This window comes from Mirounga leonina, unplaced genomic scaffold (genome assembly GCF_011800145.1).
Source record: "Mirounga leonina isolate KUSES-001 unplaced genomic scaffold, KU_Mleo_1.0 Mir_376, whole genome shotgun sequence".
In the NCBI taxonomy this organism is placed as follows: domain Eukaryota; kingdom Metazoa; phylum Chordata; class Mammalia; order Carnivora; family Phocidae; genus Mirounga; species Mirounga leonina.
The window spans coordinates 8,659,749-8,677,499 of record NW_023270718.1 but is presented as its reverse complement, the minus strand read 5'-3'; the positions used below and the strand labels follow the sequence as shown (position 1 = coordinate 8,677,499).

The 17,751-nt window shown below is 42.2% G+C and overlaps 1 protein-coding gene across 1 annotated transcript; it reads right to left on the bottom strand.

Annotated features, from left to right (window-relative positions):
* Positions 1-4,248: 4,248 nt before the first annotated feature.
* Positions 4,249-14,162, bottom strand: FCAR (Fc fragment of IgA receptor). The gene is made up of 5 exons (XM_034986390.1): positions 13,963-14,162; positions 13,533-13,568; positions 10,185-10,469; positions 5,941-6,228; positions 4,249-4,525 (listed from the first exon to the last, which is right to left on the bottom strand). The coding sequence occupies exons 1-5, from the start codon at positions 13,994-13,996 to the stop codon at positions 4,347-4,349; spliced, it is 822 nt and encodes a 273-aa protein (XP_034842281.1). The 5' UTR covers positions 13,997-14,162; the 3' UTR covers positions 4,249-4,346.
* Between the last annotated feature and the right edge of the window lie 3,589 nt (positions 14,163-17,751).

The window sequence follows — 17,751 nt, the reverse complement described above, 5'->3', positions numbered from 1 at the left end:
AGGAAGTGGTTGCTAGTTCAAAGGAGACAATGAGGCAGGCTTGCCTGTAGATGACAAAGATGTCTCTGGGCCAGAAGGGATCTTGTCTCACTTCTCTCCCATAAAACATCTTAATTTACTCATCATTGTCAGCCTAAAGTCCATTCATAGCATGAAGGTAAGGTTCGTAATGAGTGGGTCCCTGTATCAGGAAAGAGCTAGTTGTCCTTTGGGGATAAAGTGACCAGGGGCAGAGAAGTAGTTCTCTTGGTATAGTGAGAAAGTTCTGCTACCTCTCACTTAGAGAGTTTGAGAGTCTATTCAAGAGGCTGGTTGCCTGATAACATGTTCCTGTGAAATTGTTTTAAAAGTTGGGGGGAGCTCCCTGGAATTTAAGTCAGCTTCCTGGCACCACAGAGGATCAGGTTAGTATCTCCATGGCCTGGCCCTAATTGGGGTTGGGTCTGGACTTTAGAGAATGGGTCTAGCCTCGGTTTCCTTGTGGCTTTCTTCTCTGCTAACTACTTTAATAATTTACATAGGCATATGACAGTTCTGTATCTCAAGTCCCTTGGTATTGCTAATTCTTCCATAATATTTGGGGTTTCTTTGTTTCTTTATGAAGTTTGCAATTTTTTTTTTAAGATTTTTATTTATTTATTTGACAGAGAGAGAGATAGCGAGAGCAGGAACACAAGCAGGGGGAGTGGGAGAGGGAGAAGCAGGCTTCCCGCCGAGCAGGGAGCCCGATGTGGGACTTGATCCCAGGACCCTGGGATCATGACCTGAGCCGAAGGCAGACGCTTAACGACTGAGCCACCCAGGCGCCCAAGTTTGCAATTTTTTATTGCTGGTTATTCACAGTGAGTTTTCCTACCTATGGGATTCCAACGTATATTGTTGTGTGTACTTGTAGCGAAAGTGTTGCCTTCCATTTGATTCTTCTGGAGGGCCCAGGTGTCTCAGCAGGCTGTAAGTAATCTTACATTCATTTGTGGTTTTGGTCCTACATGGCTCAGAAGTGGAATTCAACTTCACACTCTTGTGGAAGATGTCAATGTTTCTGATTTTTCGTAAGTCTGCGTCCAGACTTGCAGACAGGCAGGTTTGCTTGTCGTTTTCTGAGATGGTGATTGGAGCAGTTCTAGAGCCACTTTTTCTAAGAGGGAAATCCTTCCAAGGACTTGACTTTATCAAAGTGTTTTTACTTGAGCCCATTTGTCGTCTTAAGCTCACTCCCATACTCCTGGGACTATCTCTGTTTAGAGTTTGTAAGCCATGTTGGAAATGATGGATTTCAAGCCATCACTCAATCACTTAAAGAGTGAGCAACCCCGAGGATGTCATTAACAATATATTCATTTTTTTTGGTACTTGAAAAAAAAAAGACTTTATTGAACTATACCATACAATTTACCTATTTAAAGTATATAATTCAATGGTTTTTAGTACATTCACAGAATTGCTCAACCATTACCACAATGTAATTTTAGAATTTTTCCACCACCACAAAAAGAAACCCAGCGCTCCCTGGCCATTAATGTCAATTACCGCCCCCCTGCCGCCCCCCCACCCCCCCACCGCCAACTATACCAGCTCCAGGCAACAAGTAATCTACTTTCAGTCTCTACAGGCCACAACGAACTTTTCACAGATTGTGGTAAAAAATACGTAACATAAATTTTTTTTTTTACCATTTTAACTATTTAAAAAGCTTTTTATTGTAGCAAAAAACGCATAACATGAAATTTACCATCTTCACCCATTATACAGTAGTGTGCAGTGCGTTCACATTGTTGCTCCAGAACTTTTTCATCTTTCTTTCTTTCTTTTTTTTTTAAAGATTTTATTTATTCATGACAGACAGAGAGAGGCAGAGGGAGAAGCAGGCTCCCAAGGAGCAGGGAGCCCGATGCGGGACTCGATCCCAGGACCCTGAGATCATGACCTGAGCCGAAGGCAGGCGCTTAACCATCTGAGCCACCCAGGCACCCCTTTTTCATCTTTCAAAACTAAACCTCTATATCCCCAAAGGGAATTGTTCTTTGACAGACATAGGGTTTCATTTTAACCATTTTTGAGTGTATGGTTCAGTGACATTAAGCGTATTTACATTGTTGTGGGACCATCACCACCATGTCTCCAGAATTTTCTCATCATCCCAAACTGAAACTCTGTATCCATATATTTGTATCATTATTCAAATCATAATATTTTTTAAAGTTTTTTTTTTTTTTAAGTAATCTCTACACTCAGTGTGGGGCTTAAACTCACAACGCCGAGATCAAGAGTCGCACGCTCTATGGACTGAGCCAGCGGGTGCCCATCAAATCATATCATTTGTGAGCATCTCTTTGCCCACGTGATAGATGGACTGAATAGAATAAAATTCACAGGGTTGCAGCATGGTCCTGCAAATGAAGTGACTAGAATAAAGCCTAACATAAAAGTGAAGGTCATGGAATATAAGTCCCCATACTCTGCCCCTAAGCCGAGCCTTACACTTAACCTAAATCAACCCAATATATGAACTGTCGAGGCCAATGCACTCACCATTCAGTGCCTGAAATAAAAAAGGCAGAGTGGAATTTATTTTTACTATATTAAGGGAGAGTTATGCTGGTGTGCTGGTCAGATGGGATATCTCTGAGTCTCCGAGCAAAGCCTACAGATGATCCTAGACAGGATTTTTGGGATTCTCAGGGCCTCTTGTGGTTTGGCATTATTTGTAAAAGATGTTTATTTGAGGGGGACTTTTGATTGGCTATCACTCACAGATGTGCTTACTGGAGTAAACCTGTTTCTGATTGGCTGACATTTAGAAACAAGGAGCTGGCTGGTTGAATCGCCAAAGCATTTTCACTAAGGTGAGTGGTCACTGATGATGGGTGAAAAAGCGGTTCTGGTGGCACCTTGTCATCATGGCTACAGGACAATATAGTCTTTTCCTAGGAGGGGAAGATCTTTTTATTCCCAGGGTTACAGTCTGCTTTTCCAAACAAGACCCTGGTGTGGACAAAACCAAGTGTGTGAAACTAATCTTATCCCTCTGTCAGGATCAAACCCCATTGCATTCTTGGGTCCAAATCCTGGCTTTGATGTAAAGTCTCTGATTAGCCCTCGTCCGAAACTATGGCACTTCCTTGTAGTTTTATCTGGTCCAATCACTAACATTTCCTTCATCAACTTATTTATTCATAATCTCAATAAATATTTATAGTATTTTATGCCAAATACTACAAAGAGATGGATCAATAGACTAAGCAATCTATCGAAAATTCCCAGAGGAAATGCTTGTTGGGGTTGTTTTCACAAGTCTATTGAATTTGCATTGGAGGCATGAGATATTTTGAAATGTTACAAATATACAATGGAATATTACTCAGCCATTAAAAAGAATGAAATCTTGCCATTTGAAATGACGTGGATGGAACTAGAGGGTATTATACTAAACAAAATAAGTTAGTCAGAGAAAGACAAGTATCATATGATTTCACTCATATGTGGAATTTAAGAAACAAAACAGATGAACATAGGGGAAGGGAAGGAAAAATAAAATAAGACAAAATCAGAGAGGGAGACAAACCATAGAGACTTTTAACTATAGGAAACAAACTGAAGGTTGCTGGAGGGGAGATAGGGGGATGGGGTAACTGGGTGATGGGCATTAAAGAGGGCACTTGATATAATCAGCACTGGGTGTTATATGCAACTGATGAATCACTAAACTCTACCTCTGAAACTAATAATACACTATATGTTAATTAATTGATTTTAAACAAATAAATAAAAAGAAAAAAAGAAATGTTAGTTTCATAAGAACAGGAGAGTCTTCTTAGCAGTGGGGAAAGCCTGTGTTAATACACAAATGTCAGTGTAGGGAAAACTAGAAGGATACATGTCATGGAGTATATGGTATGTTGAATGGACAACATTAATAATTAGTAGTATTAATAATTTATGGAATTCTAAGTGTTAAGAGCTTACCTAGAAGGATGTGAGCTTATCTGGTTTTGCTGATAAATTCAAGACAGATTGAAATTTTGAGCCAGACCTTCTGTAGAGGCTGGGAGAAAAACAGTCAGCAACGAGAACTGAGAATGCTTTGCGTGATTTTTATCACAGGAATGGGCTAAACCAAGACTATACCAAGAATTTTGTCACCAACATATAGAAAGGTGGTATACAACTGTATCAGATATGTATAAGAAAATACCATTGGTTTGAAAATGTATCCAAAATTGTTAGTGCCTCTTTCTCTCTTTTGTTCTCCCAGTAGCTCTGCAGAACTCGGCAAGTGCTGACTCATTACTACTTCAGCAACAGGTGTCTACCTTCTGGCTGTTAGGAGTTTGTCCAAAGGTCCATTATGTCTGACATTTCTGTTTACTCCAGCTCAGCTCAGGAAAATCTGGACAGTCTTCCTTGTTTGGAGCCTGATGATTGTGCCAATTTTTAACCAGTATGGCCAAGAGAGCCACAAGGACCAGCCCTGCCACACCCATTCGGATCAAATTCCCCACTGTGTAATCTTGTTTCATTATATCTGCAGACATAATTAAAAGGAGATGAGCAATCATTGGTCATGTTCCATTTCATCCCAACCCCAGAGCCCTGAAAAGGAGCTCATTTCCCTATTTGTGTCAGAACCCCTCCTCAATGAACTCATGCACTCACAAGCGCCATACTTAATCCTTGAGCCTGGGTCAAAGGGGAGTCTTGTGAACAGGAAAGGAGGTGACTATGGGGATGTTGTGTTTGCTTTTCATTCCCTCTTCATTTCCCTCAAAGTCTAGTCATATCCTTCCTTGCAACACCTTCATATGTTTGAAATCCTAAATTTTCTCCTCTACACTTTCTTCACCCCACGTAACAACTTGTGTTCCTTTTTCATACGTGACAAAGGATACAGCAGTGTTGGTATATGGGAAGTAGCCAGAGAAAAGTTTCAGATAATCTTAGGTAAATTGTATCTCCACTATTGTGTGACTGTTCACTGGACATTGCTGTTCTCTGAATCTTTAAAAAAAAAAATTCTTCATTTGTTATATGGACTTTCTGGGCCCATGTTCATTTCAAGGATGTAATAAAATAGTGTGAAATGACAATGCTCAGAAATCATAGTAACTCTCTTGTTAAAATACAGAAATAATTTCAAATGGATTTGGAATTTCAAATTAGTTCCTAATTACAAAATGCACAATATTTTGAGTTTGAGAGGATAATACAGGATAGTATTATCCCAACACTGGGATAGATGATTTCTAAGACAAGATACTGTGGCTATCTGCTTTAAAGAAAAAGACTAATAAATTCACTCCTCCTCCATCCGTGCCCAATTATCTATGCACTGTTAAATGAAAAAGCACTCTAGCCTCTCTGATCTTACAGTGCCATGACTACTCTAAGTGCTCAGCTTGTAGAGTGATTGGACAAGGTGGGCACGAGAGATGAATGTGGTTGCCCTGTGCAGCAGAGTCAGCAGTTGCTTTCCTTTGCTGTAACTTGTCTTCTTCTGCCGAGTAGAGAGATGCAAACACTGTGATAATGGGGCTCATGTTAGAGTTTTTAGAGTTCTTTCCACGAGCCATAAATTTCCAGCCAATCACTCAGAGCAGACTATAGTACTGAAGGTTAGTTTAAGGGTTTCCAGATGCAACCAAGGATGTGAAGAAGAGAGGTGGGTTAGTCTGAGGTGGTGTCTGGGATCTATTGTCTCAACACTGCCCCTTGACGTGACTCTGAACTTTGGCTGCTCCATTCTCAACAGACCACATGTTTTTAAAGGGCACTGTCTGGAGAACTCTAGGAGAGGATGTGAAAATCAAATGGGGTGTGGATGAAAGTCTTTCTTCACAGCCTCTACTGCCCCACTGTTCTTTCTCAGTGCCCCTCTTTGTATTCCTGCCGGAGGCCAAGGCCCCAAGGGGAGGACACAGGGCTGGGCTGGGGTGCACCTACCTGTGACCACAAGCCCCAGGGCATCACTGGGGGCTGACCACACATAAGGGCTGCTGCTGTACCAACCATAGCACCTGTAGTTCCCTGAGAAGCTTTGGTTCACAGGACCTAGAATGAAGTTGCCTTGGTGTCTGCCATTTTGGTTCTGTGACAGGGTGGCTCCTCCTTCCTTGATCAGTGAAAATCTATCAAATGGGATGTGTGCTGAACTGCACTGCAGGGAGATATTCTTCCCTAGCATCACCACAATGCCCTGGTCAGCAGAGAAGAAGGGTTTGTTGTAGAAGCCTAAAAGAGAAGAGAGTAAGCTAATAGCAAGATTTTTCTTCCTTTCCCTGTTATCCCCACCACTCCTATTGGGTCCATGGTAAGACCCGGATCCAAAGGAATGGGAGCTGGGAACTTCTCATTTCCCTACTCCAAGACCCATACTCTGTCCCAAACTATTCAGACAAGTCTGAGCAAGCAAGCAGCCTGTGGGGCTTGGATGAGATGCCATCTTCAAGAGCTGGAGATCTTGTTTCTAGAGCCATAAGACCCAAATGATTCTGTTCCCAATTACAACATGTGGGGTTCCCCCCCACACCACCAAGCAGTCCTGAGACACCCACTGGGCATCCCACAATTCAACTTAATTCTGACACTATCTACCTGGAGATAACATCAGATCCCAAAGATTAAGGGCTCAGTCTTGAGAACGCTCCCACTTCAGATGCCAATCACAAGCCTCTCATGTCACCGGTGCTTCTGACAGAATGGCTGTAAATCAGAAGTTCCCACAACCCCTTCCTTGGTTCATTTAATTTGCCAGAGCAATTTACAGGCTCAGGAGATCAGTTTACTTACTAGATCACTGGTTTATTATAAAGGATACAATCAGGGACAGCCAGATGGTAGGGATGTGTAAGGCCAGGTGCCCTCTCCAGGTGCGCCTCTCTACCACTACCTCCACGTGTTCACCAACCTGGAAGCTCTGAACCCTGTCCTTTTGGGTTCTTATGGAGGCTTCATTACCTAGGCATGGTTGATTAAATCTTTGGCCATTAGCCATTGATTCAACCTCCATCCCCTCACCCATCCCTGGAGGTGGGGATGGGGAGCGACTGAAAGTTCAAACATTTTAGTCACATGGTCGGTTCTCCTGGCAACCAACCCGGGTCCTTAAGTGGGGTCCAAAAGTCACCTCATTGACATAACCTCAGGCAAGGTAGGAAGAAGGGGTTTGTTAGAATATCAAAACACTTTACCATTCTTAGTCATTCAGGAAATTCCAAGGGATTTAAGAGCTCTGTGCCAGGAACAGGAACAAAAACCAAATATATAGTTCTTATTATAAATCACAGTATCACAAGCCATATTTGGGGAAAAGGGGGAATAGTATCCAGAGTTTGAGGAGCTAAGTCAGAGGTTGAGAGAGGCGACATTATGTAAAAAGAATGTTAGCAAGTGAAAAGACTTGGAAATTCAGGATGGACCCTTCCAGAAACAAACCCTTCTAGAAACACAGGGTCAAGCCACCCTGAGGACAGAGGGCTTAAAATCTAGGGCCAGGCTTGTGCAGGGAGCATAACTTCCCCCTCCTTAGGTACAGGCTGCATTTACTGATTTCTATCCATACAGAAAGGGTCAGGAGGAGAAACCTGCACATGCTATCTCAGCCGGGTGCTCAAGCTTAGCATCAACAGCCATATTCATTTGTATGGTGTGTACCCTTAATGTGATGTGGTGAAAATGGCACTGTGCTTCTGTGGTCTTCCTCACAGTTACCCCAGGAACCCTGTCTTATCATGAGAGAAACATCAGACAACTTCCAATAGTGGGGCATCCTACAAAGTACCTGACCAGCCCTCCTCAAAACTGCCACAGCCAAGAGCAGCCTAAGGAGATGTGACAACTGCATGCAGTGTGGGATGGGATCCTAGAGCAGATGAATGACTGCTGCGTAAAAGCTAAGGAAATCTTTTTAAAATTTTTATTTAAATTCAATTAGCCAACATATAGTACATCATTAGTTTCAGATGTAGTGATCAATAATTCATCAGTTGCCTATAACACCCAGTGCTCATCACATCAGGTGCCCTCCTGCATGCCCATCAACAGTTGTAAAAGCTAAGGAGACCTAAATAAACTATGCACTTTGGCAAATGCTAAGTTATCCATATTGGTTCATTAATGGTAAGAAAAGTGCCATACCAACAGAATATGTTAACAACAAGGGAGAGTGGGTGATAGGTATATGGGGATGTTCTGTCCTCTCTTCTCAATTTTTCTGGAAACATGAAACTGTTCTAGAAGTAAAGTCTACATCAAAAACTAATGATGCTATGGTAAATGGATCCCATTTACAATAATCCCAAAACCATAAGATACCTCAGAATAAACCTAACCAAAGAGGTAAAGGATCTATACTCTAGGAACTATAGAACACTCATGAAAGAAATTGAAGAAGACACAAAAAGAAGGAAAAATATTCCATGCTCATGGATTGGAAGAATAAACATTGTTAAAATGTCTATGCTACTCAGAGCAATCTATACCTTCAATGCCATCCTGATCAAAATTCCAATGACATTTTTCAAAGTGCTGGAACAAACAATCCTAAAATTTGTATGGAATCAGAAAAGATCCCGAATCACCAAGGAAATGTTGAAAAAGAAAAACAAAGCTGGGGGCATCACATTGCCCGATTTCAAGCTATATTACAAAGCCGTGAACACCAAGACAGCATGGTACTGGCACAAAAACAGACATATAGACCAATGGAACAGAATAGAGAGCCCACATATGGACCCTCAACTCTATGGTCAAATAATCTTTGACAAAGCAGGAGAAAATATGCAATGGAGAAAAGACAGTCTCTTCAATAAATGGTGCTAGGAAAATTGGACAGCCACATGCAGAAGAATGAAACTTGACCATTCTCTAACGCCACACACAAAGATAAACTCAAAATGGATGAAAGACCTCAATGTGAGACAGGAATCCATCAAAATCCTAGAGGAAAACACAGGCAGTAACCTCTTTGACATTGGCCACAGCAACTTCTTTCAAGATTCATCTCCAAAAGGTAGTGAAACAAAAACAAAAATGAACTTTTGGGACTTCGTCAAGATAAAAAGCTTCTGCACAGCAAAGGAAAGAGTCCACAAAACAAAGAGGCAACCCACAGAATGGGAGAAGATATTTGCAAATGGCACTACAGATAAAGGGCTGGTATCCAAGATCTATAAAGAACTTCTCAAACTCAACACCCAAAAAACAAATAAGTCAAGAAATAGGCAGAAGACATGAACAGACACTTCTCTAAAGAAGACATACAAATGGCTAACAGACACATGAAAAAATGTTCATCATCATTAGCCATCAGGGAAATTCAAATCAAAACCACATTGAGATACCAACTTACACCAGTTAGAATGGCAAAAATGGACAGGGCAAGAAATAATAAATGTTGGAGAGGTTGTGGAGAAAGGGGAACCCTCTTACATTGTTGGTGGGAATGCAAGTTGGTACAGCCACTTTGGAGAACAGTGTGGAGGTGCCTCAGAAAATGAAAAATAGAGCTGCCCTATGACCCAACAATTGCACTCTTGGGTATTTACCCCAAAGACACAGATGTAGTGAAAAGAAGGGCCATATGCACCCCAATGTTCATAGCAGCAATGTCTGCAATAGCCAAACTGTGGAAAGAGCTGAGATGCCCTTCAACAGATGAATGGATAATGAAGATGTGGTCCATATATACAATGGAATATTACTCAGCCATTAGAAAGAATGAATACCCAACTTTTACATCAGCATGGATGGGACTGGAGGAGATTATGCTAAGTGAAATAAGTCAAGCAGAGAAAGTCAATTATCATATGGTTTCACTTATTTGTGGAACAAAAGGAATAGCATGGAAGACATTAGGGGAAGGAAGGGAAAAATGGGGGGAAATCAGAGGGAGAGATGAACCATGAGAGACTATGGACTCTGAGAAATGAACTGAGGGTTTTAGAGGGGAGAGGGGTGGGGGGATGGGTGAGCCCAGTGATGGGTATTAAGCAGGGCACATACTGCATAGAGCACTGGGTGTTATACGCAAACAATGAAGCATGGATCACTACATCAAAAACTAATGATTTATTATATGGTGACTAACATAACACAATAAAATAAAATTAAATTAAAAAAAAGTAAAGTCTATGAAAAAATAAGAAAGAAAGAACACAGAGGGCTGGAGACCTTGGATGTGTCCTCACCTGTCACGACCAGCTCCAAGGCTTTACTGTGCTCTGACCAGTGGTCCTGTTTCCTATACTGGCACTGATAACGTCCTGCAGTGTTTGGATTCATGTGTTTAATGAGGAATTCAGCCTTCTTCTGAAATCCCAATTTCTTCTCCACCACCTCGAATGTGGAGTTTCCCAGGATTTCCAGTTGGTACAAGTAAGACTCGGGAGTCCCCCAACACAGGATCTTCACAGAGTCATTCCAGGGAATCACAGAACCAGGTGTGGCAGATATGATAGGAACAGGAAAATCCCCTAGAAGAAAATAAAGCCCAGACTCAGGTGGTCTGCTATGGAGAAACCACAGTCCTTTCCTTCTCTCTGGACAGAATACAAATAAATTAAGGTGTGAAGGACCTGCAATTCTTTCCTTTTTAAAATCTTTTTTTGGTATTTTCTAAATGTAGTAAAATATATAAAATGTGAAATTTAGCATTTCAACTTTCTTTTCTTTTCTTTCTTTCTTTCTTTCTTTTTTTAGGTAGGCTCCACACCCAACATGGGGCTTGAACTCATGACCCTGATATTGATAGTCACATGCTCTACCGACTGAGGCAGCCAGGCACCCTCCCCCCTTTTTAACCATTTTTTTTTAAAGATTTTTATTTATTTGTTTAACACAGAGAGAGAGAGAGCACAAGTAGGCAGAGCAGCAGACAGAGTGAGAGGGAGAAGCAGGCTCTCCGCCGAGCAGGGAGCTCGATCCCAGGACCCTGGGATCGTGACCTGAGCCGAAGGCAGCCGCTTAACGACTGAGCCACCCAGGCGCCCCTTTAACCATTTTTTTTAAGTGAACAGTTCAATGGCAATAATTACATTCACTACATTGTGCAAACATGACCTCTATTTTCAGAATTTTTTTATGACTCCAGACAGAAACTCTATAATCATTAAGCAATAACTCCCCACTCCCTCTTTCCTCAGCCACCAGTAATATCTGATCTACTTTCTGTCTATGAATTTGCCTATTCAAGGTACTCCATATGAGTGGAATAATACAATATTTGTCCTTCTGTGTCTGGTGTATTTCACTGAGCATAATACCCTGAGTAAGGTTCACGCATGTTGTGGCATGTGTCAGAACACCCTTTGTTTGAATGGCCAAATAACATTCCATTGTCTGTGTAAACCACATTTTGATTATCCACTCCGGCCAATGGATATTTGGGCTGTTTCCGTCTTTGGCTATGGTAAATAATGCTGCCCTAAGCATTGGTGTACAGGTATCTGTGTAAGTCCCTGCTTTCAATTCCTTTGGTTATATACGTCGGAATGGAAATGCTGGATCATATGATAATTCTACGTTTAGCCTTTTGAGGAACCAAACTCCTTCCTTTCCATGTTTATTTTCTTTTTGAGGTGAAATTCACATAGCATACAATGAACCATTTTTAAAGTGTATGATTGGGTGGTATTTAATGCATTCACAATGTTGTGTAACCTTCCCCTCTTTTTTTTTTTTTTTTAAGATTTTATTTATTTATTATACAGAGAGAGACACAGCGAGAGAGGGAACACAAGCAGGGGGAGTGGGAGAGGGAGAAGTAGACTCCCCGCTGAGCAGGGAGCCCGATGTGGGGCTCGATCCCAGGACCCTGGGATCATGACCTGAGGTGAAGGCAGATGCTTAATGACTGAGCCACCCAGGCGCCTCCCCCCGCTCCTTTTTTTTTAAAGATTTTCCATCACCTCTATCTTGTTGTATTTTTATCACCCCAGAGGAGACTTTGTACACACTAAGAGGTCACTTCCCACTCTTTCTTCCCACAGCCCCTACCCTAGCAACCAAGAGTCTGCCATAAAGGCTGCGTGGTATTTTGTTGCCATGGCAATCCTCATCAACAACTCAACAATCTGCTGGTTCCTTTATCGAGATGTATCATCTATTTTAGATCTGATAGTGATGTACTCAACTGCTGCTCCGTGAGGGGAGAATGGAAGGGACTCTGCCATGCTCAGGAGGAATGCCATCAAGGAAGACCAACCTACTATCTGTGGCCATGGAAGATGTTGACCGTATTTACCAAAAATTGCAGGACTTCCTGTTATTCAGTATTATTCATTCACCAATACATCCATGCTTTTGTTCTTCCAAAGTCTATGAGAGATGCCTCCATTAATGCAGACACAGTGTTCATTTAATATCATGACCTAAACTAGTGGTTCTCAACAGGGGGCAATTTTGCCTCCCAGGGGACAATTTGTCAATGCCTGGGGACAGTTTTGGTTGGGACGGGAGGCACTGTTGGCATCTACTGGGTAAAGGCCAGGGATCTTACAATGCACAGGACTTCCCTCCCAACAAAGGATTATCTGCTCCCAAATGTTGATAGGTCCAAGGTTGAGAAACCCTGACCTACACAACCTGGGTAAGACCTTTAAGGGAATGATGATGTGGGAAATGTCAGATACTAATTTTTAAAAATACACAAGTATATAATCGCAGTTCATGACACATGGTCTGCAGTATAGAGATGTAGATCTTGGAGGTCTGATAATAGATGTAAGGGTTCAGCTGACACATGAGGATGAGTAGCAATTGCCTAGGCAGTGTGGACTGGCAGGTTGGGAGCATTGTGGATAGAAGGGATGATGGGAGAAGGGTTAATGAAGTACAAAGAAGTGAGGGACAAACTAAAGTAAGTTCAGCATGGGTAAAGAGCAGAGGTTCAGTGGGAGAGTGGAAGATGGGTTGGGGGAGCGGATGCAACCTGGGCAGGCAGCACTTGGGAGAACCGGTTACATCAGTATGTTTATCTGAAGTTTGACCCCTGAGGGGTTTGAGGGAGATAAAGATACCTGTGTTTTAAACGCACAAGTAATCCAGGCTACAGTCTTTAGAAGAAGCTGGAGGAGAGAAGACACGGACAAGGCAGGAGTGGAGGTGACAATATACACTCATACTTGAGAGCTACTTGGTCTCCATTACAGAGACTGCTTGAGAGGGTGGGGCTAAGGCAACATCCCATTAGATGTAGCAAAGTGGATAGTGTGGAGAGAATTAGGTTGTGAAAACAAATAGGTCTGACATAGGGACAGATATTGGGTAATCACCAATGGCTCCCAACTTCCTCAGCCCTGCAGTTGTGAACATTCAGTAAAATATGTGTCTTTGATATCAGGGGCAGACAGCCTAATGGAAGAAAACACTAAATCCAGGTCTGAGTACAATGTGTTTGAGGGTTTTGGAGAGAAGAACACAGCAGAGATGGCTGGAATGGGGAATAAAATTGGAATTTGCTTGGGCTTTTGACTGTTCTTCCAACCCTTCTGTACCAAGGTATAAGGTGGCTGGGAGAGAGTTAGTGGAACACTTACCTTCCTGTGCCTGAATCTTCTGGCTCAGACAGAACACTGGAAGAGAGAGATTCATGAGAGATGAGTCTTCCAGTTTCCAGTGTTTGTTTCAAGTCACCCTGCCTAATGACATGAAGGGTGTCCTTTTTTCTTCCACAGCAAGCATAGCTTTGAGGCTCATCTTTTAGTTTTATCTTCTAGATTTCAGGCCCTAAGGCTCTCATCTATAGGAACTCTGGACCCATCATGGATCTCTACACAGCATGACATGGGTTGAACATGTCCCACAGGCTACTTGGATTTGGGAAGACACAGTTATAGATATCTGGGCAAAGGCCAACTCTCCAATATGGAGGTCAGAATCTCCTGATTCCTCATAGTAAGAGGGACACTGACTGTTTTGGGGCTCCGCCACCTTCCCCCCCTTACCCACTTGCATTTAAGAACTCACCCAGACAGAGAAGGATGGTGTCTCTGGGGTCCATGATTCTGATATGGCCTCAGCCCAGTTAGTCTCTTGTTGGTGCACATTTGCAGAATGACAGATCCTCATAAGACAGTTAGATCAGCAGGAAGTATGAGGTCAGAGTCTCTAGTCAGAGAATTTCTCCATCTATTGCCCCACAGGTAATGGTTCCTTCCCAAGAACTTAGTTCTGGATAGCTTTTGGGTTGGGCCTGAGAGGAGACCAATCTTCCTGCTTATGTTTCCTATGAGAAGTGAGTGTTTTCCTCAACTGATGTCTAATGGGGTTCAAATCCTTCTTTAAACCAGAACCCACATCCAAGTGGAAGGGCCTGGGACAGAGTATAAGAGGGTGCCATACAGGCAGAGATTTGTCTTCACTGGACCGTTTAGTCAAAAGCCATGTGTCCTTGCTTGTTATGGACCCATGTATCCTCTCTGGAATTCAGGGACTAAGTATATCCACTTGGTCTTGATCAGGAAGATCACATACTCTTACACTGGGGATTTTCTTTATGCCAGCATGCCAAGGAATTTTCCCAGGAGCTGCTCATCATCTGTAGGGTAAGAAAGTCCTATACCTATACCTATACCTATCTATATATCTAGATACAGATACTGGATAGATGATAGATATTTAGCTGTAGGATGGGATGGGAAGTCAAATATTCCAAATCAAATTCTCTAATACTTACCACCATAATACATATACTCTTGCCTTCCAATACACCAAATGCCTAAAGTCCTGAGCTTCTCCCATCTTTTGGAAGGCACCACCAACAGCTAGATTTTAAAAATAGTGAAAAGGAGTCTTCAAGAGAAGTGACTTTGCCAACGATCCTGCAGCTAAGAAGGAGCAAAACAAAATCTAATTGTTAAACATCCAAAAAATATCCACCTCTGAAGCATGACTTGGACTCTCCAGGGGAGATGCTATGGTTACTTGATCGCTTCACCCTGGGACAAGATGATCATGACAAATATGTTACATTCCAATGATAGATAGGTGGTGGATTTGTCTATTTGCTTGTAGTAACATAGTGACTTACCCTTGAGGGAAGGGTTGACTTGAAAAGACCTGAGGGATCTATTTTGAGAAATGGTGAAAGTTGCTTTTCTTAGTATATTCTGATATGTGAATATTTTATATTGTATGTCAGAGAATATATATATATACATGTATATATACATGTATATATATATAGATAGATATACATATATGTAGTGTTAATATAGCTATAATATATATCACTAATAAAATATGCCTTTGTTATTGTAAAAAATGAGCTTACCTTAGGATACGTCGTATTTTCCAGCCGCTAGTGTTTTGAAATGGTGACCAGCATTGTATCCTAGACAAGGGTTTTTTCAACTTTAGCACTATTGACATTTAGGGCTGGATAATGATTCTCTGCTGCCTGTGTGTGTGGAGGAGTCCATCCTGGACACTGAAGGATGTTGAGCAACATTCCTGGCCTCTGCGTAGTAGATGCCAGTAGAAGCCCCCTCCACAGTCATGACAACTAAAAATGCCTCCAGACGTTGCCATAATGACTCCTGGTGGGCAACGTTGCCCCAGCTGGGAACCAGCGTCCTGTGCTGTCTGCTGGCACATACAGGCTGAGGAACTAGACCTTGTTCTGAGACATGACTGAGCTTCATGCATCCCACAGCATCTCATGTCCCTTCCTTGAGGCATTTAGGTTCTACAGGATGTAGGTCCCACTTAGGGTCACAGGACATAGATCAGTCCAGTGGGAAGGTCTCTAGAGCACATTTCCAGGCACAAATCCTCAAAGTGTTCTTTTAATCTGCTGTTCCCTGAAGTCTCAACAAATTCCTCCCAGAATCAACTCTATCCTAAACACCCTATTTTTTCCTCCCAGCTACTTTGGAGGAACCTCTTGCTTGTCTACCAAGAAGGAAGATATTGTAGTCTGGGGGAACAACTCACCTTCTCATATTCATTCATAACACTCTAAGAGAAGCCACATGGAAACTTAACCTCTCTTCCAAACTGTTGCCTTAACCCTAGCATCCATGCTGAAATCCTGTGTTCAAAAAGCCACATCTAGGCTGGGGTTGCAGAAAACCTCATTTGTCCATGTGATAGCTATGGGTCCACGCCCTGATGTCTGGGGAATTCCAGGTAACTCCACCATGCTTCCTTTTGCAGATCTCAGTAAGATCTAATATGCTTGTTTACCTTCCCTGGTTATTGTATACCTCTGTTGTGCAGAAACCGGGAGCCCCACAGAACTGATCCATGCACTGGGTGCAGTCTGTCAGTCCCTGTCATCACTGTTCAGGTCTCTCTACAAACTGATGACAAGAGAAGAAACTGAAAACTTCCATTCTTAATCATAGCTCTGGTTTTCCCACAATGTGTGCTGAACAAAAATATCTGACTTCTTGGAAATTTTTTGAGCCAAGCCCAAGGCCTCACCTGGTTCCCAAACCCAAGTGTGTCTTAAAGTCCAAATCTGGAACAATCCCCTAAAGCAAGGTGTGACATTTGTTTACAGGGGGTGGTTCAACAGATAGTGGATGGGCTCAAGGGTCTTCTCTTTGGGACCCCATGATGGTCAATAACCATGCCATGTTGTGTGGCCTTTGACAAGACAATCTCTTTGAATTTCCCTACTTTGTAAAGTGGAGATAACGATGAGTTCTGATAAATTTTACATAAGGACTCATCAAGGAAACATTTGTAAAACACATTTTGTTAAACAAATGGTCAAAGGTGTGAATTCCTGTCATTGCCACACAGACACCTATCATTTTCACTGTTGTTCACTAACAATAATGTTCACTAACTTTGATGCTAATTTTGCATCCAAAAGATTGCTAGACCTATAGTTCTGATGAGTCTCCCAAACTCAGATGTCTTAATTTCTTACACTGTTTTGTTTTTCCAGAATCATTCAGATAGATCCACCTGCTCCTATGGGATCTCCTTGATGGAGCCTTGAGGGCAATCATCTGTACTGAGCTGAGACATGGTGTGGCTGGGGCCCCCTAATGTGCCCTGAAGTGGTAGCTGCAAAGGTGGTGGGAGAGAGTCAGTCCCATGCTGGGGACACCAGCCAGGTGCTCTCTGGCAACCAACCAGAACTTCCAGGTGTCTCACTTGAGGATGTCTGGACCTGCCCCAGCAAGGCTTCCCAGATTCCAGTAGGAATGGGTAGATCTCTCTGGATGATTCTAGAAGGATGAAAGAATGCAAGAAATTAAGACATCAGAATTTGGGAGACTCAACACAACTAGATACATAATTGTGACATAGTCACACAGTGGATTCCTACACAGGAGGGAAAACACTTCTCTTACATGGAAAGATAGGATTAAATTTCAAACATACAATGTTGAATGAAAGGAGTCAGTCACAAAAATACATACTATATGATTCCATGTAGATGAAATTCAACAATAGCTGGGAAGAAAGATGATTGATGATAGATGATAGATTTATTTATTTGTTTATAGTAACATAGCAACACAAGTCAGAACTTACCCTTGAAAAGAAAAGGTGATTTTGTGGACAATATTGGAAATGTCTGTATCATCGTAATAGCATCCTAGAATGGATGGGGGGCTTTCTAGGGGGTCCTGAGATATTTATCTCATCTTAGGGTGAGAGGAAGATGAAGACTTCTGTCTTCAGATTCCAGCTGTTGTTAGGAGGGGTTTCAGAAAGAGCTATGGCATCCATGGAGAGCCTCCTCAGGGTCTTCCTGCGTGTGCTCTGGGCATAGAATTCATGCCTTGATTGGTC

Coding starts and splice junctions, on each gene's coding strand:
- FCAR (XM_034986390.1), bottom strand. CDS start 13,996: ATGGACCCCAGAGACACCATCCTTCTCTGTCTGG. Junction 6,229..10,184: donor CTTGGAGCTGGTCGTGACAG/GTGAGGACACAT, acceptor CTTCTCTTTTAG/GCTTCTACAACAAACCCTTC. Junction 4,526..5,940: donor CCTGGGGCTTGTGGTCACAG/GTAGGTGCACCC, acceptor TTATGTCTGCAG/ATATAATGAAACAAGATTAC.